The 26,839-nt window shown below is 35.9% G+C and overlaps 1 protein-coding gene across 1 annotated transcript in view; it reads left to right on the top strand.

Moving 5' to 3' along the window:
• EFHC2 (EF-hand domain containing 2) overlaps positions 1-26,629 on the top strand; it is a 206,272-nt gene extending 179,643 nt beyond the window's left edge. Inside the window, exons 13-15 of the mRNA XM_053704631.1 lie at positions 6,426-6,518; positions 13,786-13,885; positions 26,434-26,629. Of these exons, the coding sequence (XP_053560606.1) occupies positions 6,426-6,518; positions 13,786-13,885; positions 26,434-26,529 (289 nt within the window). The 3' untranslated portion in view covers positions 26,530-26,629. The remainder of the gene's footprint in view (positions 1-6,425; positions 6,519-13,785; positions 13,886-26,433) is intronic.
• Positions 26,630-26,839: the final 210 nt, after the last annotated feature.

Genomic DNA, 26,839 nt, shown 5'->3' with positions numbered 1-26,839 from the left:
CAATAAACTGCATACACATGTATAATATATGCCCAATAAACTGTGTGCACATGTATAATATATGCCCAATAAACTGCATACACATGTATAATATATGCCCAATAAACTGCGTGCACATGTATAATATATGCCCAATAAACTGCGTGCACATGTATAATATGTACCCAATAAACTGCGTGCACATGTAAAATATGTACCCAATAAACTGCATACACATGTATAATATATAACCAATAAACTGCGTACACATGTATAATATATACCCAATAAACTGCATACATATGTATAATATATGCCCAATAAACTGCGTGCCCATGTATAATATATGCCCAATAAACTGCGTGCACATGTAAAATATGTACCCAATAAACTGCATACACATGTATAATATATAACCAATAAACTGCGTACACATGTATAATATATACCCAATAAACTGCGTACACATGTATAATATATACCCAATAAACTGCATACATATGTATAAAATATGCCCAATAAACTGCGTACATATGTATAATATATACCCAATAAACTGCATACACATGTATAATATATACCCAATAAACTGCATACACATGTATAATATATACCCAATAAACTGCGTACACATGTATAATATATACCCAATAAACTGCGTACACATGTATAATATATACCCAATAAACTGCGTACACATGTATAATATATACCCAATAAACTGCATACACATGTATAATATATACCCAATAAACTGCGTACACATGTATAATATATACCCAATAAACTGCGTACACATGTATAATATATACCCAATAAACTGCGTACACATGTATAATATATACCCAATAAACTGCGTACACATGTATAATATATACCCAATAAACTGCATACACATGTATAATATATACCCAATAAACTGCGTACACATGTATAATATATACCCAATAAACTGCATACACATGTATAATATATACCCAATAAACTGCATACACATGTATATACCCAATAAACTGCGTACACATGTATAATATATACCCAATAAACTGCATACACATGTATAATATATACCCAATAAACTGCATACACATGTATAATATATGCCCAATAAACTGCATACACATGTATATACCCAATAAACTGCATACACATGTATAATATATACCCAATAAACTGCATACACATGTATATACCCAATAAACTGCATACACATGTATAATATATACCCAATAAACTGCGTACACATGTATAATATATACCCAATAAACTGCATACATATGTATAAAATATGCCCAATAAACTGCGTACACATGTATAATATATACCCACTATTAAGGTTTTTATTTTTTTGTTCTTTAATAACAATATTGATGGCTTATATAGCGAATATATAGTTGTTCCATTGGAGTTTCATGTGCGAAACGTTGCCAGGAGTTTCTTATTTTAAAAGACTATCCTCCATCTCAGGTGCACCTTTTCACCCAAACCAGTCTTGCAAGCCTTTCAGTGGCCTGATTTTAATTTTTAAGAAATCTACTGAATGTACAGTGAAACTTAGTTTCATTTTGTCTTATTAGAACTGTTACTACACAGATACTGTTTTTAGTTTTAGTGAACATGCATTATATGTTATGTAAACATACTTTGAATACATGCCCCCCCCCCACTGCCAAGATCCAAGTTCATTGACAATGTGGGTGAATTTTTGCTCAGACATCGATCCCTATTGTTTCATATGGAAGGCATATCACCACTCTTCAGGACAAGGGCTAGACCACTTTTTAATAATATATTACCAAACGCACAGATTGTGAGACTGACGAGACAAAAAGGCCATTTCTCATGGGTCTGATGATCCTTTTTACAAAGAGAGAGGTAAACTTAATAATAGAGGTAAATGGGAAATAGTATGCTCTGAGTCATAAAAGTTTAATTGTGTCCCTTGTCTGTATTGTATCACTTTCTTTAATTGTCTGGTACTGGGAATTTTTAACCCCTTAATGACGGACTCTGTACGCCGTATGTCCTTAAAAAAAAATACAGTTAATGCCTGAGGATGTACCGCGTACGCCATTGGTTTTGGAAAGCAGTGGAAGTGATCCTGATCGTTTCCAGCTGCTTTCCAGTTATTGCAGTGATGCCTCGATATCGAGGCATCCTGCAATAACCTTTCTTACCCCTCCAGTGCAGAGAGCCACTCTGTGGCCCTCTCTGCACCGGACATTGATGGCTGGTATCGTTGGTGGGTGGGAGCTGGTCTGTGAGGCGGGTGGGCGGCCATTGATGGTTACTACCAATAAGAGGGGCGGGATCAGGGCGTGGTCACTGGTGGCATACACGGGCGTGCACACGTGCACGGGGTGGTGGGCGTGTGCACGGGGAGGGAGCGGGTGGGAACCGCTACACTATAGAAAAATGTTGGTCAATAAGTTGGAGAAAGGGGGCAGGTAATGAATAAAAAATTGATCTAAGGGATCTGGGAGAGGGTGGGGGGTTGGTCTTTGGGGGGGAAGCTACACTACAGAAAAAAAATGTATTTTATTCTAAACTGGGTACTGGCAGACAGCTACCAGTACCCAAGATGGCTCCCAATAAGGCAGAGGGGGAGGGTTAGAGAGCTGTTGGGGGGGGGGATCAGGGTGGCTGGGGGCCAAGGGGGGAATCCTACACATCAGCATATGTAAATATGCTTACATTTACAAATAAATAAATATATATATACCTTTTATTTTAGTAGTGGCAGACTTTCTGCCAGTACTTAAGATGGCGGGGATCATTGTGGGGTGGGGGAAGGAAGAGAGCTGTTTGGGAGGGATCAGGGGGTGTGATGTGTCAGGTGGGAGGCTGATCTCTACACTAAAGCTAAAATTAACCCTGCAAGCTCCCTACAAGCTACCTAATTAACCCCGTCACTTCTAGCCATAGTACACGTGTGATGAGCAGCAGCATTTAGTGGCCTTCTAATTACCAAAAAACAATGCCAAAGCCATATATGTCTGCTATTTCTGAACAAAGGAGATCCCAGAGAAGCATTTACAACCATTTGTGCCATAATTGCACAAGCTGTTTGTAAATAATTCAGTGAGAAACCTAAAGTTTGTGAAAAAGTTTGTGAAAAAGGGAACAATTTTTTTTATTTGATCGCATTTGGCGGTGAAATGGTGGCATGAAATATACCAAAATGGACCTAGATCAATACTTTGGGTTGTCTACTACACTAAAGCTAAAATTAACCCTTCAAGCTCCCTACAAGCTTCCTAATTAACCCCTTCACTGCTGGGCATAATACACGTGTGGTGCGCAGCGGCATTTAGCAGCCTTCTAATTACCAAAAAGAAATGCCAAAGCCATACATGTCTGCTATTTCTGAACAAAGGGGATGCCAGAGAAGCATTTACAATCATTTGTGCCATAATTGCACACGCTGTTTGTAAATAATTTCAGTGAGAAACCTAAAATTGTGAAAAATGTAATGGTTTTTTAAATTTGATCGCATTTGACAGTGAAATGGTGGCATGAAATATACCAAGAATGGGCCGCCTAGATCAATACTTGGGGTTGTCTACTACACTAAAGCTAAAATTAACCCTACAAGCTCCCTAATTAACCCCTTCACTGCTGGGCATAATACACGTGTGGTATTTAGCGGCCTTCTAATTACCAAAAAGCAACGCCAAAGCCATATATGTCTGCTATTTTTGAACAAAGGGGATCCCAGAGAAGCATTTACAACCATTTATGTCATAATTGCACAAGCTGTTTGTAAATAATTTCAGTGAGAAACCTAAAGTTTGTGAAAAAATTTTGTGAAAAAGTGAACAATTTTTTTTTATTTGATCGCATTTGGCAGTGAAATGGTGGCATGAAATATACCAAAATGGGCCTAGATCAATACTTTGGGTTGTCTTCTAAAAAAAAAATATATTCATGTCAAGGGATATTCAGGGATTCCTGAAAGATATCAGTGTTCCAAAGTAACTAGCTCTAATTTTGAAAAAAAGTGGTTTGGAAATAGCAAAGTGCTACTCGTATTTATTGCCCTATAACTTGCAAAAAAAGCAAAGAACATGTAAACATTTGGCATTTCTAAACTCAGGACAAAATTTAGAAACTATTTAGCATGGGTGTTTTTTGGTGGTTGTAGATGTGTAACAGATTTTGGGGGTCAAAGTTAGAAAAAGTGGGTTTTTTTCCATTTTTTCCTCATATTTTATAATTTTTTTTATAGTAAATTATAAGATATGATGAAAATAATGGTATCTTTAGAAAGACCATTTAATGGCGAGAAAAATAGTATATAATATGTGTGGTTACAGTAAATGAGTAAGAGGAAAGTTACAGCTAAACACAAACATCGCAGAAATGTAAAAATAGCCTTGGTCCCAAACTGACAGAAAATGGAAAAGTGCTGTGGTCATTAAGTGGTTAAAGGGACACTGAACCCACATTTTTTTCTTTTATGATTCAGATAGAGCATGCAAATTTAAGCAACTTTCTAATTTACTCCTATTATCAATTTTTCTTCATTCTATTGCTATCTTTATTTGTAAAGCAAGAATGTAAGTTTAGAAGCCGGCCCATTTTTGGCTCAAAATCTGGGTTGTCCTTGCTGATTGGACAGCACCAATAAACAAGCGCTGTCCATGGTCTGAACCAAAATTGGCTGGCTCCTTAGCTTAGATGCCGTCTTTTTCAAATAAAGATAGCAAGAGAATAAAGAAAAATTGATAATAGGAGTAAATTAGAATATATATATTGCATGCTCTATCTGAATCATGAAAGAAAAAAATGAGTTTAGTGTCCCTAAAAAATGTGGCACTATAAAATGTGTCAGTGCTTTACAAATAAAATTATGATTATTTGCTCATACACATTGTCACTGCTAAACAGATTCATTGTCATTATGCAATTATCAAATCAGAGGAAATTTGCATGACTATAACATGTGAAATAGCTAGGGTGCATGGGAGTATTCGGTATTAAAGTGATGGTAAACTGAAAGCAATGTCTACTTTTCATACGATCCTAAAATAAAAATAAACATGAGTTTAAGTCATAACATTTTTTAATTTTCACTATTAATACCTTTATTTTCAACGCAACAGCTACTATTTATTGCGATCTGCCGACAGCCCCAAAACAATTTTTTTATGACGATAACTGTGTGGTCCAATTAAATCCATGGCGTTTTGGCATTTTCGTATGCGTTAGTGACGTCATGCAGCTTCTGATCGTTCTTTACTCGCATGCCCGCAGTTCATTGGAATATAGATATTCAGCGTAGTAAATATTTGGATGAAACTTAGTGTAAGTATATTCTGACAACGCTAATATTCTTGCACTTAGTTTCATCCAAATATTTACTACACTGAATATCTATAGTCCAATGAACTGTGGGCAGATTTCTTCAAAGTTAAACTACGCATGCGAGTAAGGAACGATCAGAAGCTGCATGATGTCACTAACACATGCGCAAATTAAATTATTTTTTTTTTCTACCCGATGCAAAAATGCCAAAATGCCATGGTTTTAATAGGACCACTCTATTATCGTCATAAAAAAAAAATTGTTTGTCTCGGGGCTGTCGGCGGATCGCAATAAATAGTAGCTGTTGTGTTGAAAATAAAGGCATTAATAGTAAAGTCATCACTTTAAGGTATAAAAATATATAAGGTTTAATAATAGCAGTGATATTTTTTATATGGAGGTCCCCATTTCTGAAAGTGCAGACAGAAAATGTTCCCAGGCAGGGAACTTGTCTTCCTGAGTTCAGTGCCTCAAATGCAGCATCTGTTGCTGGAATTTAACATAGCACAATAACTTTCTTGTGCAGCCCTGCCCTCTGTTCTGAGATTGTGGACAGGTTAAAAAGCAGAGGTCTTATGACCGCGGTTGCAGGTTGCCTACTCATCCACGTGCTTTAATTTGTTTTAAATATATATTATTTTCAGGAGGTACTTGTTGATGATGTATAGGAAAGATGTGTTAAAGGGACAGTCTACACCAGAATTTTAATTGTTTAAAAAGATAGATAATCCCTTTATTACCCAATTCCCCAGTTTTGTATAACCAACACAGTTATATTAATATATGTTTTAACTCTGTGATTACCTTGTATCTAAGCCTCTGCAGACTGTCCCCTTATCTCAGTGCATTTGACAGACATGCAGTTTATCAGTGCAGACTCCTAAATAACTCCACAAATAACTATAAAAACTTTCAAAATGCTCTAAGCTAAGAAACGGTTTTAAATGGTTTAGAAATCAGTTTGAGCCTAGCTAGGTTTAGCTTTCCAAAAATACCACCAAGAGAACAAAGCACATTTGATGATAAAAGTAAATTGGAAAGTTGTTTAAAATTGCATGCCCTGTCTGAATCATTAAAGTTTAATTTCGACTAGACTGACCCTTTAAATGTATTAATTTATTGTTGTTATCTGTTTGCAGGAAGGGTTCGCTATCCTTACAGGAAACAAAAACAATTTTTAAGGCTTTCAGGATTCCTTTGGCAGATGACATTCTTCGAGTGATAATGGATAAGTAAGTTTCAATTCAATTGGGTGAAAGTTATAGAGCAAAGTTTTAGAGCACTGGATAAGAAAGGAAATAGTTTGATTTAAGACCACTTATGTGACGTAGAATTAAAACAGTTTGGCATTAATATGTTATGTAGTTAGAGGTAGATTCAAAGAGGCAAAATGTTCTTAATTTTGTTTCTTTATCAATTTATCAGGGTTTCTAGTGCTATCTTATCTCTACTTGTATGTGACAATTTCATACAATACATTATTGGTTTTATCAAAGACTACGGAATTTAACAGCACTTAACAAATAAATGATAATAAAAATAGTAGTGAAATAAATTATTTTGGTAATTTTTTAACACATATCAATTGGTAAATTGTTACTTATTACACTTGGGAGCTTGTGATCTAAATAAAAGTTGTTTTTTTAATAGGATTCCAAAATTAAAACACTTGCAGATGTACAACAAAATTGTTTCTCCGCAAATTAAAACTGCAAACCACATTTTCTAGATTAACTTATTTCAGTTCTCATGTGCTTAAAATGCAACCATGTGAAAGGGAAAAGCGATCACAGTATGGTTTACTTAAACTCTCCTATGCACACACAGAGGCGATGATTAAATGGAAATGCTACAAAGACGCAAATGATTGGCTAATAGCTTAACAAACTTACCATGTCAACTAATGTAACCAAATATGTGTAGTAAGCTATAACTGCATATTTTTCATATATGGTTTATTTTTTCCCTTTTTGAGGGCTTTTCTTAACTGCGTCTGATAACAAAAATATGAAACTATAACCCTGTGCTTTTCTGGTATTTGATGGTTTTAGTTCTTTGTTCAAGGCAGCTTGCAATGCAAATTTCTTTCCTATGGCATGGAGAGTCCACAAAACATTCTAATTACTAGTGGGATATTCACTCCTGGCCAGCAAGAGGAGGCAAAGAGCACCCCAACAGAGCTGTTAAGTGTCACTTCCCTTACACATAACCCCCAGTAATTCTCTTTGCCTTGATCACGGGAGGATGGCAAAGATGGTGTCTGAAGATTTTAATCCTTTTAATGGATACTTTTCCCTGCAAGCAAGGATTGGGGCTATTGTGTGTCCATGTCAATCTCCTTAGTAAGAGTAATGATGGCTATTAGCAGTTAGAAGACGGCAAGGTGGTCTTTGCTTGAACTTCTAGCATTATTGCTACACCTATTATAGAAAGCAAGAGTTGGGTTCTCTGTTCTTTTTTTTCTATAGGTCCCTGGTATATATGGTGAAGCTGCCACACCTCAGAAAACAGCTCCTGCCTGACAGAGCAGGATCCACAGGTAAGTGCTTTCCCTTCAGGTTTGAAGGTACCAGCACTATAGGGGTTAAATCCTTGTGGAAAAGTATTTGAATCTGTTTTAGAGGCACTGCTTTTATGTGAAAAGAGGCATCATTTTTTATTGGGGGCTCAGAGATTGGAGAGTGTATGAAGTGTTTGACAGGTGTTTGTTTTACTTCTTGTTGCAATCAATTTTCAGCTTAGCTTATTGGCCCAATCACGTTTGCTGTACTGCTGTTTTGTGTTTTCTTTTATTGTGGTCACGTGACTGCTCCTCAGCATTTACGGTTTTCAGCTTCTCTGTTCAGATCAGAGTTTGCCGCGGCGAGTGTGGAGACTGCATTTTCTTCTATCTACAGTGGCAAGTGGGTTTGGGCTGTTCCGGTTACAAGGAGGTGTTTTTTGCTACCGGGTATGTTCGGTTTTCTGTGCTAATGGGATAGCAACTTCTGGAGGGTTAAGACCTCAGCGGAACTGAGGGTTTTAAGTGCTTATTTATTTTGTATTGCTTCATATAAATAAACTTAGTTTGGCATTTAAATTTTTTGTTAATGGTTAGGAACTGATACCCAATTATGGACACTAATACTGAAGTCGATTCATTTGAAAATTCTTATTGTGTTTGGAGGCTAAGATAATTCCCCTTGTACAGTTTTGCTCTTTATGTCTAAATAAAACTTTAAAGTTTAAAGATAAGATGTCTCTTCCTGAGCCTCCTGTCTCTCAGGATAGTCTTATCCTAGTTATGCCTCAGCTTTCCCCTCAAGCTTCCCAAGCTTCACATGCAGTGCCCTGCTGTTCCCCTCAACCTCCTGGGGGTGTGTTTTTTTACCTGGGATTTTGCTGCACGGATAACTTCTGCAGTTTCTGCAGCTTTATCATCTTTTCCAAAGGTATCAGGTAAGCGCAAGAAGAAATCTAAACATATTGATGTTAGTAAGGCTGACTCCGCTAAAGCTGCGTTAGTCAGTATGTCTCAATTATCTGATGAGGATGATTCTTCAGTGTCTTTTGAGGGGGATTTGTCAGATTCTGATACTGTAGTGACAAATTCTGCAGATTCAGAGGAGATTAATTTCAGATTTAAGTTAGAACACCTTCAAGTTCTTTTGAAGGAGGTTCTTGGTACTTTGAAAGAAACCAAATCTGTTGCAGAGAATCCAAAGAGGTCTAGTAAGCTTAATAGGGTATATGATGTACCCTTATCTGTGGAAGTATTTCCAGTTCCAGACCGTATGGCAGATATTATAACTCAGGAATGGGATAAACCAGGGATTCCTTTTTCCCTGTCCCCTGTTTTTAAAAAGATGTTTCCTGTTGCTGACTCTATTTGTGACTTGTGGCGCATGGGGCCCAAGGTAGAGGGAGCTATCTCTACTCTGGCTAAGAGAACTACTATTCCTATTGAAGATAGTTGTTCTTTCAAGGATCCCATGGATAAGAAGCTTGAGGCTTTTTTGAAGAAGATGTACATTCATCAGGGATTGCAGTGGCAATTTGTTGCTAGTATTGCTATAGTTGCTGGGGTAGCATCTTATTGGTGCAATAATTTATCTAATCTTATCCTAGAAGAGACTACTATAGAAGAGATCCAAGACAGGATCAAGGCTCTCAAGCTAGCAAATACCTTTATTTTTGATGCCAACATGCAAGTTCTTAGGTTGGGTGCTAAGATTTCTGGTTTTACTGTTTTAGCTCGCAGAGCTCTCTGGTTAAAATTTTGGTCTGCAGATGTTACATCCAAGTCCAAGCTTTTATATCTGTCTTATAAGGGTAAAACCTTGTTTGGACCAGGTCTAGCAGAAATTATTTCTGACGTTACAGGTGGAAAGGGTTCTTTCCTACCTCAGGATAAAAAGAATAGACCTAAGGGTCGTCAGAATTCTAATTTTCGTTCCTTTCTTAACTTTAAGGGACAGAAGTCTTCCTCTTCAAAGATGGACCAATCAAGTCTTCTTGGAGGTCCAGTCAGCCTTGAAATAAGGGGAAGCAAGCTAAGAAGCCTTCCGTTGATTCTAAATCAACATGAAGAAGCTGACCACGATCCTGTAGTGGATCAGGTGGGGGACAGGCTTTCTTTTTTTAAGCAGGCTTGGATACGCAATGTTCCAGATCCTTGGGTCATAGATATAGTATCCCACAGTTACAGAAGGATTAAAATCTTGTCCTCCCAGGGGCAGGTTCCACCTGTTAAAGTTATCTGCGAACCAGATAAAGAGAGAGGCCTTCTTAAACTGCGTAAAGGACCTATCATCCCTGGTAATGATTGTTCCAGTTCCTCTAGAGGAACAGGGTCTAGGATTCTATTCAAATCTATTTGTAGTTCCCAAGAAGGACCTAAAGTGTTTCAATCAATTCCTAAGGGTTCCGTCCTTCAAGATGGAGACCATCCATTCTATTCTTCCTTTGGTCCAAAAGGGTCAGTTCATGACGACCATAGATCTGAAGGTCGCGTATCTTCATGTTACTTTTCACAGGGATCATTACCAGTATCTAAGGGTTGTCTTCAAGGACAAACATTTCCAGTTTGTTGCCCTTCATTTTGGCCTTGCTACAGCTCCCAGAATTTTTAGAAAGGTTCTGGGGGCTCTTCTGGCAGTAGTGAGGTCCCAGGTTATTGCTGTGGTGCCTTATCTAGACGACATTCTAGTTCAAGCGCCATCTTTTCATCTAGCAAGATCTCATACCGAGATGTTGTTTTCTATTCTTCATTCCCACGGGTGGAAAGTGAATCTGGGAACGAGATCCCTTGTTCCAGATACAAGGGTTTGTTTCTTGGGAACAATAATAGATTCCCTGTCCATGAAGATTTTCTGACGGACGTCAGAAAATCCAAGCTTCATGTTTCTTGCCTGTCTCTCCAGTCTGCTATTCGTCCATCTGTGGCTCAATGCATGGAGGTGATTGGACTGATGGTTGCCTCCACGAACATCATTTCTTTTGCTTGGTTCCATCTGAGACCTCTGCATCTATGCATGCTCAGTCAATGGAACGGGGACCACTCAGATCCCTCGCTGAAGATCAATTTGGACTCCCCAACAAGAGTCTCACTCTGCTTTCACAGGACTATCTGTCTTGGGGCACATGCTTCCTGAGGCCTTCCTGGGTGATTGTGACCACAGACACCAGCCTGTTAGGCTGGGGAGCAGTTTGGGGTTTCTTAAAGACACAGGGTCTGTGGACTCCAGAGGAATTGTCTCTTCCAATAAACATCTTGGAGTTGAGAGCAATTTTCTATGCTTTAATAGCTTGGCCTCAATTAGCTTTGGTCCAATTTATCAGATTTCAGTCGGACAACATCACCTCGGTGGCCTACATCAATGGAGGAACTTGGAGTTCCTTGTCAATGAAGGATGTGTCTCCAGTGGGCAGATCTCACGATTGCCATCTCTCTGCCATCCACATACCAGGAGTGGACAACTGGGAGGCGGATTTTCTAAGCAGGCATACTTTTCATCCCAGAGAGAGTGCTCTCCACCTAGAGGTTTTCACAATGATAACTCTCAGATGGGGGTTCCGGAGTTGGATCTGATGGCGTCTCGATAAAACGTCAAGCTTCCAAAGTACGGTTCAAGGTGAAGAGATTGTTAAGTCGTTCTGGTAGATGCTCTAGCGGTTCCTTGGAGCTTCAATCTAGCATACCTGTTCCCTCCGTTTGCATTGCTTCCACTAGTAATAGCTCACATCAAACAGGAGAGAGCTTTTGTGATTCTAATAACTCCTGCATGGCCTTGCAGGATCTGGTTTGTGGATCTGGTGACGATGTCATCTCTTCCGCCTTGGAGGTTACCTTTCAGGAAGGACCTTCTACTTCAGGGTCCCTTTTCTCATCCAAATCTGGTTTCTCTGAAGCTGACTGCTTGCAGATTGAAAGTCTAAGTTTGGTTAGACGTGGCTTCTCTGAGAAAGTCATATATACTATGCTTCAGGCTCGTAAGCTGGTTACTCGCAGAATTTACCATAGGGTATGGTGTAAATACCTTTATTGGTGTGATTCAAAAGGTTTTTCTTGGAACAAAGTAATGGTTCCTCAAATTTTGGCTTTTCTTTAGGAGGGTCTGGAGATGGGTTTGTCGGTCAGTACTTTGAAGGGTCAGATTTCTGCTTATTATTTCTGTCTATTCTTCGGCATAAACGTCTGCCAGTTCTGCCAGATGTTCAGTCTTTTGTTCAGGCCTTGGTGAGAATCATGCCTGTGTTTAAATCTGTTTCCCCTCCTTGGAGTCTTAACCTTGTTCTTAGAGTTTTGCAGCAGGCTCCGTGTGAGACGATGCATTCTGTTAGTATAAAATTACTATCTTGGAAGGTTTTGTTTCTTCTTGCTATTTCTTCTGCTCACAGAGTTTCCGAACTTTCGGCTCTGCAGTGTGATTCCCCTTACCTTATTTTTGATGCTGATAAGGTGGTCCTTCATACTAAGCTGGTGTTTCTCCCTAAGGTAGTGTTGGAAAGCAATATTATTCAGGAAATTGTTGTTCCTTTGTTTTATCCTTACCCTTCTTCCCAGAAGGAATGTCTTTTGCATAACTTGGATGTTGTGCGTGCTCTTAAATTTTACCTTCAAGCAACTAAAGATTTTCATCAGACTTCTGCCCTGTTTATTGTTTTCTCTGGTAAGCATAGGGGTCAGAAGGCCACTTCTACCACTCTTTCTCTCTGGTTCAGAAATGTTATCCATTTAGATTATGAGAACGCTGGACAGCAGCCTCCTGAGAGAATTACTGCTCATTCCACTAGAGCTCTTTCATCTTCATGGGCTTTTAAAAATGAAACTTCTGTGGAGCAAACCACTTGGTCCTCTATTCATACTTTTTTCAAATTCTAAAAATGTTATACTTTTGCCTCAGCTGAGGCTTCTTTTGGGAGTAAGGTTCTTCAAGCGGTGGTACCTTCAGTTTAGGTCCGCTTGTCTTGTTCTCCCTCCCTATTCATTCTGTGTCCTCTAGCTTGGGTATTGGTTCCCACTAGTAATTAGAATGTTTTGTGGACTCTCCATGCCATAGGAAAGAAAACAAAATTTATGCTTACCTGATAAATTTATTTATTTCCGGGCATGGAGAGTCCACGACCCGCCCTCTTTTAAATTAAGACCACAGTTTTTTTTGTCTAGTCCTCAGGCACCTCTATACCCTTGTGTTATCTTCTTTTTCTGTTTCCCTTCGGCCGAATGACTGGCGGTTATGGGTAAGGGAAGTGATACTTAACAGCTCTGCTGGGGTGCTTTTTGCTGCCTCCTGCTGGCCAGGAGGGAATATCCCTCTAGTAATTACAATGTTTTGTGGACTCTCTATGCCCGGAAATAAATACATTTATCAGGTAAGCATACATTTTGTTATTAAGTTAAAGGGACATAAACACATTCAGATTAAATGCTTAATTAAGATTGATAAAACAACTTTGCAATATACATTTATTAATTACCTGTAATTTACAGTCCTGAAAACTGAAAGGGCAAATGGCAGGCTTCACAAGCATAACCTTGCCACATATCTATCCCTAATTAGCTTTTTTTTAATTTATAACCAACAATGGACACAGATACACAAAATGCAAGTCCTTTTGGCACACAGGTAGAAAATAAAAAGTAGCTGTGACAATAAAATATGATAGTGTACATTTTCACGTAATTAACATTATCTAATTTACATTTTTATCATTTCTGATGAAGCCAAACAATTGAGATTTTGTTAATACAATGATAGTGGCAGACCCTGTCATCTCCAGACTTAAGACCAGATTGACTCCTCCAAATAAGTAAAGTGGTCGGTGGAGTTTGGTCATTGAAAAACAATTGGAGCAAACAATTTGTTAATAACATTCAGACTCTGTTGATATCTTAATCTGTTGTAAGACTGCAGAAAAATATTGTAATTGCAAGATATTTACTGTTCCTTTAACCTACCAGTAATAATGGTGTCTTTTGTAGATTACGTAATTTAGCATTCTAATTTGTTTTTAAAGGTATACAGACAATGATGGTCAAATTAGCTATGCGAAGCTTGTCGCTGCACTAAACTGGAGAGAAAATCCTGTTCCAGCACAGCAGAAGACGCCAATTAAGGTAAAAAATCTGTATTTGTTTAGCAAACATTTCTCGTTTGAAACTATAATTGTACAAGGCTATTTTTTATTTAGAACACTACAATTCTAAGTCCCAAATAACAAGGGGACTTACAATCACAAAACAAAAGTAAAAAAAAGGGATTGTTTACTAATCATTACTTATGGCTATGGATTATACAACATTGACCTCCGGACGTTAGGGATGCCATGATAGTTAAAATGTTTAAATGAGATCTTGTTGATCACTTATAATCTTTTATATAATAATGAAGAAATATGTGGAAATTATAAACCTCTAATAAGAAAGTAAAATAAACTAAATAAAGGGTGTGTGCCAGTATGAAACAATTGGCAAAAATAAATTAGTATATACTATATACTGTGTATATATATATATATATATATATATATATATATACATACAGTGTATATATAAGATAAATATATATATATATATTTATACACATATATTTTTATATATATATATATATATATATATATATACACAGTGTGTATAAATATATATACAGTATGTTTATATATATACTGTGTATATATATATATATATATATATTTATACATATATATACACACACAGACACACTATATGATATCCATAGACAAACATTAGCAGTACAATAGGTCATACTAAATAGTTCAGTGACCTTAAAGGTGGTGCTGTCATGTAATGCCCAGCTACAAAGTAGTAGACCATGCAAACTCAGAGTGGTACTCCTGAGTGCTGAAGAGCATACAAATCCCCTCTCATCTGTTGCATCACTCACTACAGAGTTCCAAACTGCCTCTGGAAGCAACATCAGTACAAGAACAGTGCATTGGGAGTTCCAAGAAATGAGTTTCCATGGCCAAGCAGCTGTTCTCAAATCTCATATCAACATGCGCACTGCAAAGGGTCGGCTGGAGTGGTATAAATTCACTGGACTCTGGAGCAGTGGAAATGTGATGAAATAGGCGTCAGTCTGATGGTAGAATCTGGTTGTGGCAGATGCCAGGAGAATGCTACCTACATAGGAAAAATAGGAAGAGACTTACCATCTGCCATCGGTTTTAATTACCTCCCCACATCTCAGGCGCTCATGATCGTATACTAGGAGTTAGATATAAAGTCAGGGAGTCTCATTCTATTTTAAAGTGAGAAGCAAGAATGATTCAGCCGCAAGGCAGATTTTTGTAATGTTAGGATTTAAGATTTGTTTTTATTTAAAACAATACATATTTGAACTAATGTACTGTGATAATTCTTATGAGATTAGTCGCATCTAGAACTGGTCTTAAAGTAGTCATTAAAGGCTTATGGCAGTCACTGAGAAACGTCACCAAGAATACTAAGATAGCAAAACTTATCCCTATGGGATATTTAAAAAAATCTCAGGCAGAGCTTTGTGCAAACAATGAATTCTAAGGGAAATGCCCTTTAGGGAATACATAAAACAGATTATCTAGGAATTTAGCTAGAAATCACTTCATGACAAGCAGATGTCTTACACGCTCCTTGAATCAAGGAATGTAAAGTGCATATTCTCAAAATGCTCTTGTAATAAACATAGTTCTAGTAGGTGATCATGTTAATAAAATGTATTGAAAATAATATGTAATTAAGTTAGAGAGTCTTCAAGATACCAAATGTTGCTTTCTCAGGTGAGGCACTTGAATAAACAATTTTCAGAGGTTTTGAAAGCACAGATAAGAAATTTGATCTGGTACTCTAAAATTATTATTTACTATAAACAAATTGTGACAATGTATTTTGGCATAACATTTCCCCCAATTTACTATTAATTAATTAATTAATTAATTAGTAACTACTAAACTTTTAGATAATCCAGACAAAATTGGAGCTGGGAAGTAATGGTTGTAAACTGATAGTTATAATCAAAGGTTTCATGATTCATGATAGGTCATGCAATTTTAAACAACTTTCCAATTCATTTTAATCATCAAATTAGTTTTTTTTCTCTTGGTATTCTTAGTTGAAAGCTAAACCTAGGTAGGGTCATATTCTAATTTTTAAGCCCTTGAAGGCTGCCTCTTATCTGAATGCATTTTACAAAGCTAAAGGGCGTTAGTTCATGTGTGCCATATAGATAAGATTGTGCTCATGGCTGTGTAGTTAGTTATGAGAGGTCACTGACTGGCTAAAATGCAAGTCTGTCAAAAGAATTGAAATAAGGGGCAGTCTGCAGAGGCTTAGATACAAGGTAATCACCGAGATAAAAAGTATATTAATATAACTATGTTGGTTATGCAAAATTGGGGAATGGGTAATAAAGGGGTTATCTATAGTTTTAAACAATACACATTCTGGAGTAGACTGTCCCTTTAAACAGACTTTGACACTCATACTATTGAGGTTATTTCCCATATCCCTCTAGTCATGGGTGCCACAAGGCTGAAATTTAGCTTTCACTGCATTCCAGTGCTGATGTGCTTGCACATGCGCAAGAACTCTCCTTCAGATACCTACTGTGAAACCTAGGTTCCAAAATGGAAGCACTTATAATTAGAGTGAGGTGCATAAAATGTATTTAGTGTTTAAGTTCCCTTTAAAATGTACACACCCTGACTATATGTACTGGCCATTTTTGTAAACAAAATTTGTATTGAGATATATCTTTTTACACTGCTTACTTATTTTAGGAGCATTAATATAGGGTGATAGCATTAGTTAATCATTTTTACCACCAGAAAGCAGCACATATTATGACAATATACATACATAAATACAAATACTACCGCAGGTCAGCACCAAAGCATAGTTTTTAAAATACTCAGTTATAAATTGAATATCTGAATCCTTAGTATGTAGTATAGTATATAGTAGTGTCTACCAGAAAACCAACAAAGATTTGATCATGACAAAGAAATGCAGACAGACAAAAGTAACACATCCAAATATAACGTTCAAATATTATTTAAATTATTGATGACATGTTTTCAGGAGATCTGAAAATAATTTACTTTGTTCCTTGGATAGATTGTTTTTTTAATGAAAACCTCTTAATTTTTTTAAAGTTTTTTTTAAAAAGATATGTGGTTTTTCAATATTTTAAATACTATTTTTAGTTGTCTATTAATCAAGTTTGTAGTTTTAGCTTTCTGGATTTTTTTTTTTGATTTTTTTTGCAAAGTGACTATTATTATTTTATTTTTTTATTATCCATTTATGCAGCCCAGGTTTCAAAATTAATTGGGAAAGCAAAGTGCTATTTAAATATGATTTTTTTCATTCAAGGATAGTAAAATTGTATTAATTTGATATTTTTTAAATGTATCTTTTCATTCTTCAAACTTATATCTTTCTTTTTTTGGGGGGCGTGGGCAAAGTAGCTTTTAAATCAACCAGTCAATATTCAATGAAAAACTCCATAGAAATATTATTTTACTTTAAAAGAAGAATAAAACATTAATTAGAAACTTTTACTGCTGACTGCGTGTTTAATAATAATTTTAAAATAATGATTGAAAAATGTGTGCCTTTAATAAAAAAATAAATATGAAGAAGTTTTAAGAGACCACAGATAGTCATGTCAGAAAATACATGACCAGTAAGAACTTAGGAATGATGGTAAATCATTGTATTCTATTCTCGGGAAAGAATTGTGACAACTGATGTCAGAAGTTTTAGGTTTCCCTAAACTTATATTGACCTTTCACCAGCTAAGCACAATTTTTTTTTAACATGTTTGTCATCGCACATAGCGTATTTTTTTTCTCTAGCTCAAAAAAGAAGCAATTGAATCCTAACACTAATTTAAAATACGTGTAAGAATGTTGTCCCAATTAAATAAAAATAGTTTCTGTGACTTAATGCGTATCATGTGGCTGATCTAGTCTATTTAAAACTACACAATAGTGAAGAATCCAACGCTAGTTACCTAGTTTCCTGCAAAACATGTTTTATCTTTAATAACTGAGCTACTAATGAGTCTCAGATGATTTCAAAACAATAATTAAATAGCATAATCCTTATAATTGCAACATCTCCAGGATTGAATCACTATGAATTATCAGATCAGGTTTTATTATATTGATTGTTTATACAAGCAGTAGTGGACCTACTCAACAGAGGGCCCTGGTGCAATTTATTTTTATGGGTACCCCAAAGGTAACTCAGTAGTAAGCAATAGTAATCATATACATGCTGCTCTGTATAATTAATTTGAGGATAGTTAGATAGGTAGACCTGCAATCTGCACTAATTAAAGGCACCTCTGCTTTTGGATTGTACACATTCTGCACACGGCTAGTGTAGACTGGCTGCTATGGGCTCCCCAGCACTTGGGCCCTGGTGCCACTGCACCTGCTGATCTAATGGTAATTCAGCCCCTGCATACAAGATCTTATTGTTTCTTATTTTAGGGTATGGGGAGTTATATACCTGCAGGGCCTCTTGCACTACATTTGATTTTGAATATGTTTGAATGAGCACCTGGTTAGGGACCATTTTTAGACTTGAATATGTGCACTATTCTGCATACCTTTTTTGGCATTCTATTGTTAAGGAATTTATCTACAGAATTCATTTTTTTCTTCTAAAAATCAACAATTTATATGTATTTGTTAATTAAAAGAGGAACAGAACAGTTTCTATCACAGGCTAATTTTCCAAGCAAACTTAACCTACAGAGGTTCTCCAGGTTTTGCAATATAACTAGCTACTGTTATCTGCCAGGGTGCCCTAATAATTATATTAAAAATCTGAATAATATGCACTCACTGGTCTTGAATCACCATTTTAAGTTTATAACAAAACATGGCATTTTGGGACAACAAAAGGAACCTTGCAGACCAATCACAAACTAAATCGCATATATAGGATTTGAGCATGAATTATTATTTGCACATGTGCAGCTAAAGAAAGTGATTGTGGTAGTCCTGTCCTGTTCTCTTCCCTCATGGTGGATGAGCACAGATTCAGCTTACTTAATTATCTCCTTGTGTATTTTGGACGTCGCCGGCACTAGATCACACAGTACTGTGCCAAGTATACTATGTTAACATAGTACCTATGTCCAGTACGGAGGTGCAGGTTGTGGTCTGACAGCGGAGAACCACAACCGGGGGCAGAAGACATCTGTCGTCATATGGTATGGGAGCATTGATCGTGCTCTGTTACCATATGAAGGAGGATCCGATACAGACAGTGACACAGACAGTGTCACTGTCTGTATTGGTGTAGTAGTGCCAGTGGGAAGTGTGAGAGGGAAGGAGGTAGGTGGTTGGCTCATCGTGTGAGGTGGAGGCTATCCCTACACTACAGCAAAGGATCTCAGGAGGGGAGAGTGAGGGATGGGTCCCTACACTACAGAAAATGGTTGGAGGGGGTGGTGGGTCCTTACACTACAGAAAAAGTAAAACATTTTTTTTTTAAAACCTTGATCGCTTGGAGGAGGGAAGTGGCAAAGGTCAGGGGTTAATCCCTACACTACAGAAAAAAATAAACACAAAAAACCCCAACCAGTTTGCATACTGGCAGACTGTTGGCTAGTAATAAAGATAGCAGGGCAGTGGGAGGGGGAGGGAAGAGAGCTATTTGAGAAGGATCAGGTGGAGAGTGAGGAGGGCTAACTACACCACAGAAAAGAAACAATAAATAGTTTTAAATAAAGCCTTAAACTGCATAATGGCAGACTGACATGGCGGTACCTAAAACGGTGGATTATCACAAGACGTAGTTGAGAATATCAATGGGCCAATTACAGTAAAAGAAGTGGAAGATGCGATTAAAGTTCTTAAGTCTAATAAAGCTCCCGGTCCTGACAGATTGCCTTCCGAATTTTATAAAATTCTAATTGATCAAATTACTCCTATTTTACTTGATTTATATAATGGGTATTTCCAACAATCTAAGGACTGTTCGGCTGGATTTGCTGCATCCGATATCTCCCTGATTCTTAAAAAAGACAAAGATCCCGAAAATCCTACTTCATATCGTCCAATATCTTTACTTAATACTGAGTCTGACTATAAGATTTTGACCACTATAATTGCTAATCGATTGAAACCACATTTAGCAGATATTATACATGAAAATCAGTCAGGATTTATGCCGGGCAGAAATCCAGTTAGGAATATACGGAAGACAATGCTGATAGTGGAATATATCTGGGACCAATTAAAAAATAGAAAACAGGGAAAGATGTTGGACGCAGCAATATTATCAGTTGATGCTGAGAAAGCTTTCGATTTTATTAGCTAGGATCACCTATTTACCACATTAAATAAATTTGGTCTAAAAGATAATATTACAAATATAATAAGAATATTATACAACAATCCAATATCTGCAGTTATTGTAAATGGCTCTACGTCGGAAAGTTTTAATTTACAGAGAGGTACACGCCAAGGATGCCCGTTATCCCCGATACTTTTCAATTTATCAATAAAGCCCCCTGCAATTCTATTGAGAAATTGTTTCCCAGGTATCCAAATAGGTTGGCAAAAGATGGTACTTTCTCTGTATGCCGATGACCACCTCTTGATCTGTTTGAGCGATATAGAAAGGACCTTACCATTATTATTAAAAGAAATACGTCAATTTGGTAACGTATCAGGATATACTATAAATTTTGGGAAATCTGAATTGCTTTGGTTAAATAAATTCCACGACTTTAAACTACAACTTCCCTTTAAAGAAACACACCAGATTAAATATCTGGGAATTATAATGTCTAAAAATCTACATGAATGTTACCAGCTAAATTATCCCAAAATATGCAAATATTTTGGGATAATTTAGCTGGTAACATGTGAAAAGAAATTTTCAGACTGGGCTAATTTACCAATTTCTCTGATGTCCTGAATAATGCTTATTAAAACTACTTTTTCCTAAGATACTATATTTACTTCAAAACATTCCCCTGCTGCTTACTAAAACCTATATAGCGTTTTTTAGGAAAATTAGTTTTAGATTTATCGGGAATAGGAAAAGACCTAGAATTGCATTGGATAAATTGCAACGTGATGAGTTAGCCGCTGGTCTGGCCTTTCTAGATATTGAAATTTATAACTTAGCGACTCTAGTTAAATATGCGCTAGATTGGGTAACATCCCAAGATCATATAACACTCTATCAAATAGAAACTAAGCTTATTGCTCCATTTAATTTGAAAACTTTGTAACATACACAGATAAATAAAATTCCAAAGAGAATTGCTAATATGATAATATTTAAAAATATAATTAAGGCCTGGCAGTTAATGTGTCTCAGAGACAATGTTAATCCATATTGTACGGAATTACTTAACATTACTGGTAATCCTGAGTTTAAACCAGGATATACGCAAGCAGTATTTCATCGCTGGAAAAATAAAGGCCTAAGCCATTTCACACAACTATTGTCAACAGATCTTATAATGGAATCATTTACAAACATTGCTAAGAAATACGATCTACCCAAAAATGACTTTTATGCTTTCCTCCAAACTAGACATTATATTAGTGATCTACAAATAAAATATAAACCTGATTGGTCTTTAGGAGTTCTAACTAATATAATAAACCTATATATAGCAGGCAAAAGATCAATCTCAATAAGCTATCATTTAATTAATTATTTTCAAAATGAAGATTATTGGCTTGAATTGAGAGATAGTTGGCGAAATGAGTTTTACAGATTAGATATAGAGGAACTATAACAATCTCTTAAGTTAAGCAACAAATCTTGGGTTTCTACGAATTGGAGAGAATCACATTTAAAATTAATTAGGAAAACCTATATAACTAATGCTAAGCTGAATAAGTGGTTTGGAGCCAAATATGGTTGCCCTAAATGTGGTTCAGATCAGGCAAATATTACACACTATTTATGGTTCTGTCCAAAAAGTTTACAGCTATGGAGCCAAATCAATTTTTGGTTGAAAAAGAAATTAGCAATAGAGTTTGACATTCAAAGGTTCCATGTTTTTTTTTAGTTAAATATACAGAAGAATCTAAGGAAAATTAATTAATTAATATGATTATTTTTATTACTAGAAATTAGATTTTTACAGGTTGGAAATCAAATAAAGCCCCTAAATTTGTGGCATGTAAAAACGCTTTAATAAAACAATGTGTGTCGGAACAGTATTCCCTATTGGATCTTTCTACTTTTCAATTAGGAAGATTCTTTAATAAATGGCAAACCCTGATTTTTTCATTGCCTGAGAACTTGCAGATTCAATTGATTTTCCCACTTAGGAACACTGAATATGTTATAAGTAATGTAACAGCTGGTCAATTCCCGCAAAGTTGGGCTGGAATTTAGATGGTGCATATTAGAAAAGAAAGTGAAGATATTCCCCCCTTTCCTCTTTTTTTTTTTTTCCTCCTCTCTCCCACGATATGATCCATATGTTTTATATAAAAGGTATCAATGAAGTTATATAGAAGGTATATCTAGCCCTGAACTTATTTTTTGATTTACGAACAGAATACACCATAATAGGATTTATTTTTCTTTTACTATGTCAATCATAGTTTAATGGCTATTAGGACCCCACAGATATAGATGATCTCCATTTAAGATTATAAGATTAGACTAATTAGGTGGTCTTATTGTATTTTGTTATACAAATATCACTGTATGTATCAAAATGCTGTTGATTTGATTATTTGTGTGTCTTTTTTTCTCTTTGATTGTTTGTTGTATTCTGTCTAAAATTAATAAAAAGAAAATTAAAAAAAAACAAAAAAAAAAAAAACAGTGGAAGATGGTGATGACCAAGGGGGGCGGGGGAAAGCTGTTTGGGAGGGATCAGGGAGGTGGAAGTGTAATCCTATACAGCAAATATTACACTTAAAGGGACAGTCAACACCAGAATTTTTGTTGTTTTAAAAGATAGATAATCCCTTTATTACCCATTCCCCAGTTTTGCATAACCAACACAGTTATAATAATACAATTTTTACCTCTGTGATTACATTGTATCTAAACATCTTCTGACAGCCCCCTGATCACATGACATTTTATTTATTATCTATTAACTTTTATTTTAGCCAATTAGTGCAGTGTCTGCCACAATTCACGGGCGTGCTCACAATGTTATCTATAGGGTTTACCTGAACTAGCTCTCCCCTGCTGTGAAAAGCAAATATAAAAGCATGTGATTAGAGGCGGCCTTCAAGGGCTTAGCAATTATCATATGAGCCTTCCTAGGTCTAGCTTTCAACTAAGAATACCAAAAGAACAAAGCAAAATTGGTGATAAAAGTAAATTGGAAAGTTGTTTAAAATTGCATGCCCTATTTGAAACATGAAAGTTTTTTTTGGACTTGACTATCCCTTTAACAGTTAACTGATTAATAACCCCTTCACTGCCAGGAATTCCAGAAGTGTGGTGCATAGATGTAATTAGTAGCCTTCTAATTACAAAAAGCCAATGGCAAAGCCAAGCCAAAATGTTACTCTTCTGATCCCACTCATTACCTGATGAAGAGGACAGTCATTTGAAATAGCTGAGTTTGCCTGCTGAAACTGCCACCTATACTGATCTTGTCAATACTTACAGTATTTGCTGCAGAAAAGCTATGCAATCAACAGATAGTGGCAGTGGGGGTAGAAGAAAGAACCCATCCCATTTAAAAAAGTATCCCTGCTGTTACTTGGAATACAGCTTCTTGCCCAAGTACATTGTTCCTTTCAGGGAGTTATTTGCTAAAATGTACTATCTTTTAGGTACAAAGCATTTTTATTAATCTACAATATTTATTTAAATAATCAGAGATACTACTTAATTGGTACTGATGGCAAATCATCCTTCTCTATTTACACATTGTCTCCTATCCCCTCATTTTGTATTACCCCAGACCTCAAATCAGCCAGACCAGGGCCCTACTTACCTTACATAAGCTGCACTCCTGTTAACAATACAGCATTCACTCACTATATTTTACTACTCACCCTGTTCAATTTCTACTCATAGGTAACAAACGCTCTATTTTTGTTTAAATGGAGTAATAGCAAAAATGCTAAAAGTTCTCTAATGCTATGGGCAAGTTTTTCTCAGATTCTTTAATAATAATTTATTTAACATGTATATAAACAGACATATATATTCCTTTATAATCACCATTTAATAGCTAAATATATTTATGTTGCGGGTAAAGTCAGATATTGGGTAATCCTACGATTACCCGGGTAAAACTGGCATTACACAGCAGCTGTGGGTAAAGCAGATGTAAGATCATACATCAGGCTTTACCCGGTTAATTCTTCTGGATAAAGCTAATCACAGCACTATTTTCGTCCTTTGAAGACAATAGTTCTTGCAAATCACCACTTCAAACATATATACGATGCGCTGTAATTCTTCTTCTTCACTATTTTTTTTGCCACCGCAAAATAAAAAAAATAGTGTACATGGGCTTTATCCAGAAGCATTTGGGTAATCCTAGGATTACCCGGGTAAAGCCTGATGCATGATCTTACATCGGGGCGTTACCAACAGCCGCTGGGGTAATGTCAGTTTTATCCGGGTAATCCTAGGATTACCCGGATATCTGACTTTACCAGTAACATATATATGCCTACTTCTATTACAAAGAATGCTTTTCATATAATAAGTGTTGATGTAAAACTGATAATCCACTTTAGGAGAGCAAATGACTAGAGGACCAAGGTGAGGGAGAGGGAAACCCTAGTTTATAGAAAAATAGATAACAGTATTAAACCAAACCTGCCTGGGAGAAAATGGAACAAACCACATTTTCAGATGTTTTTTACAGAAAAAGGCAGTCAAATAAATAATTTATGTTGCAATAATATTATACTACAATAAAACATGTTCGGCTCAATTACAAGGGGCAAGCTAAAGTTAGTGCGGGTCACGATAAGCAATATCGCAACCATGCTAAGTTGTGTGCGTATTACAAGTTGAAAGTAAACAAGTACACTCGAGCGCAAAAATAATTTGCACTTGTCATTTTAGCATGAGTAAAGACCTAGGGGTCGATTTATGAAGCAGCAGATGCTGCTTCTGACCCACTCCGCTTCAGGATACGATCGAGTTGATTGACACCCCCTGCTAGCGGCCGATTGGCTGCGAATGTGCAGGGGACGGCATTGCACAAGCATTTCACAAGAAATGCTTGTGAAATGATAAATGCATATGCTGTCGGCATGTATCGATGTGTGGCTGACATGGTCCGCTACAGCGGATCATGTCCAACCGCACATTAGTAAATCGCCCCCTAGCGTAAAGTTTAAGTGTAAAACCAAAAAATGCACCAAACACAACATAAATACATTAAAATAAAATGTAACAATCATAAATACGCTTTCTAATAAATTATTCATATAAATATTAATAACAGTTTTTTTATAAGGGTTGAAAGGTATGTGGTATATGAGAAGGTATTTGACTGGAAAGGGATATATACATCCTATGACCCTGCAACATGCACAGCCCTGGGTGCTCAATAGCACTCACAGGTAGCTATAACGTCCCCAGAGTCCTAGGCAGTTAACCCCAGACAAGTTTGGGTGCAAGGCCCATAGGGAAAATTACAAAACAAATTAATACAACAATTAATTTATGCACTTTGGAGCCATTTCCAGTTAAATACCTTAAAACTTAAAACATTTTAGTTAACTTTAATATTTTAAAATGTGTTTTACTATTACTATACTTTATTTATGAAGCGCCAACATATTCCACAGCGCTGTCCATGGGTAAAATTAATTTAAATAAAACAATGATATAAAACTTGTAAGAGACAGGACAAAATTTACAAGCACATACAGGAGGAGTTGAGGGCCCTATTCCAGTGGGAACTTACAATCTAGAAGGGTAGGAGGTTTTAGTGTAAATATTTTACATTCCAATGTTCTTCACTTAGAAAAGAATGTTCTTAGTATTTGTAAATAAATATATATATATATATATATATATATATTTCCATTTACATCTGTATTTATATTGTTACCTATATATTTTTATATATATATATATATATTTCCATTTACATCTGTATTTATATTGTTACCTATATATTTATATATATATATATATATATATATATATATATATATGTATATATATATATATATATATATATATATATATATATGTGTATATATATATATATATATATATATATGTGTATATATATATATATATATATATATATATATATATATATAAATATAAAAATGTACAAAAATTATTCAGCTACAGTATATATAGAATTATCTATTTAAAAATAAAAATAATATTTTCTTCTATGAGAAGAACAATTGGAATGTAAAATATTCATAACTACCTTCTGGTTTAGCAATCTAGTTCTAATGCGGCGGCGGTTTGCACCCAAGCGGTAAGTGCGATATCCAAAGTCCTGAAGTTAGCGCACATTGGGTTTCACTCGCATGCTAAATTTCAACTTGCAATATGCGTGATAACCCTCCTGCGTTAAAAGTTTACTTTTAGTGGTGGTAGCCGGCAAGTGAAAAATATATTTAGTGTGACACTTGTAATCTGGTCCTTTATGGGTTTAATGACCTTTCAAGGAACCATTTTTAAATTATTTATTTTACTCTGTTTTCTTCTAGTATGATCCTGACTGGAGTGGACAAACTACATCTCATGCAGTAAAGAGTGTGAACTATCTCCTTCTTCTAGATGATTTGTTTGGTCAACAGGACTGATTTGATTGAAGAATATAAAGCGCTTAAGCTTTAATAGCATGTATTTCTATCCATTTCTCCTCAATGTCTTAAGAAGAATAAATTGTGAACATGACAAAAATGCTGTCTGGGCTGTGAATAAATAATACAAAAAAACTTTAGCTGTCTGTTATTTATGCTGGTTCCTCATAAAATTACTATTGCATTTGAAGACCTTTTTCATATATTTTATAGCACACAAATATTTGCAATTTCGATTAGATTTTTGTTATCTTAATTCACTTGACAAACCCAACCAAGAACACCTGGTAATCTTTAGATATGGTTGGAA

Source organism: Bombina bombina, chromosome 3, assembly GCF_027579735.1.
Source record: "Bombina bombina isolate aBomBom1 chromosome 3, aBomBom1.pri, whole genome shotgun sequence".
NCBI lineage: Eukaryota > Metazoa > Chordata > Amphibia > Anura > Bombinatoridae > Bombina > Bombina bombina.
This window is presented reverse-complemented; position numbering and strand designations above follow the sequence as displayed.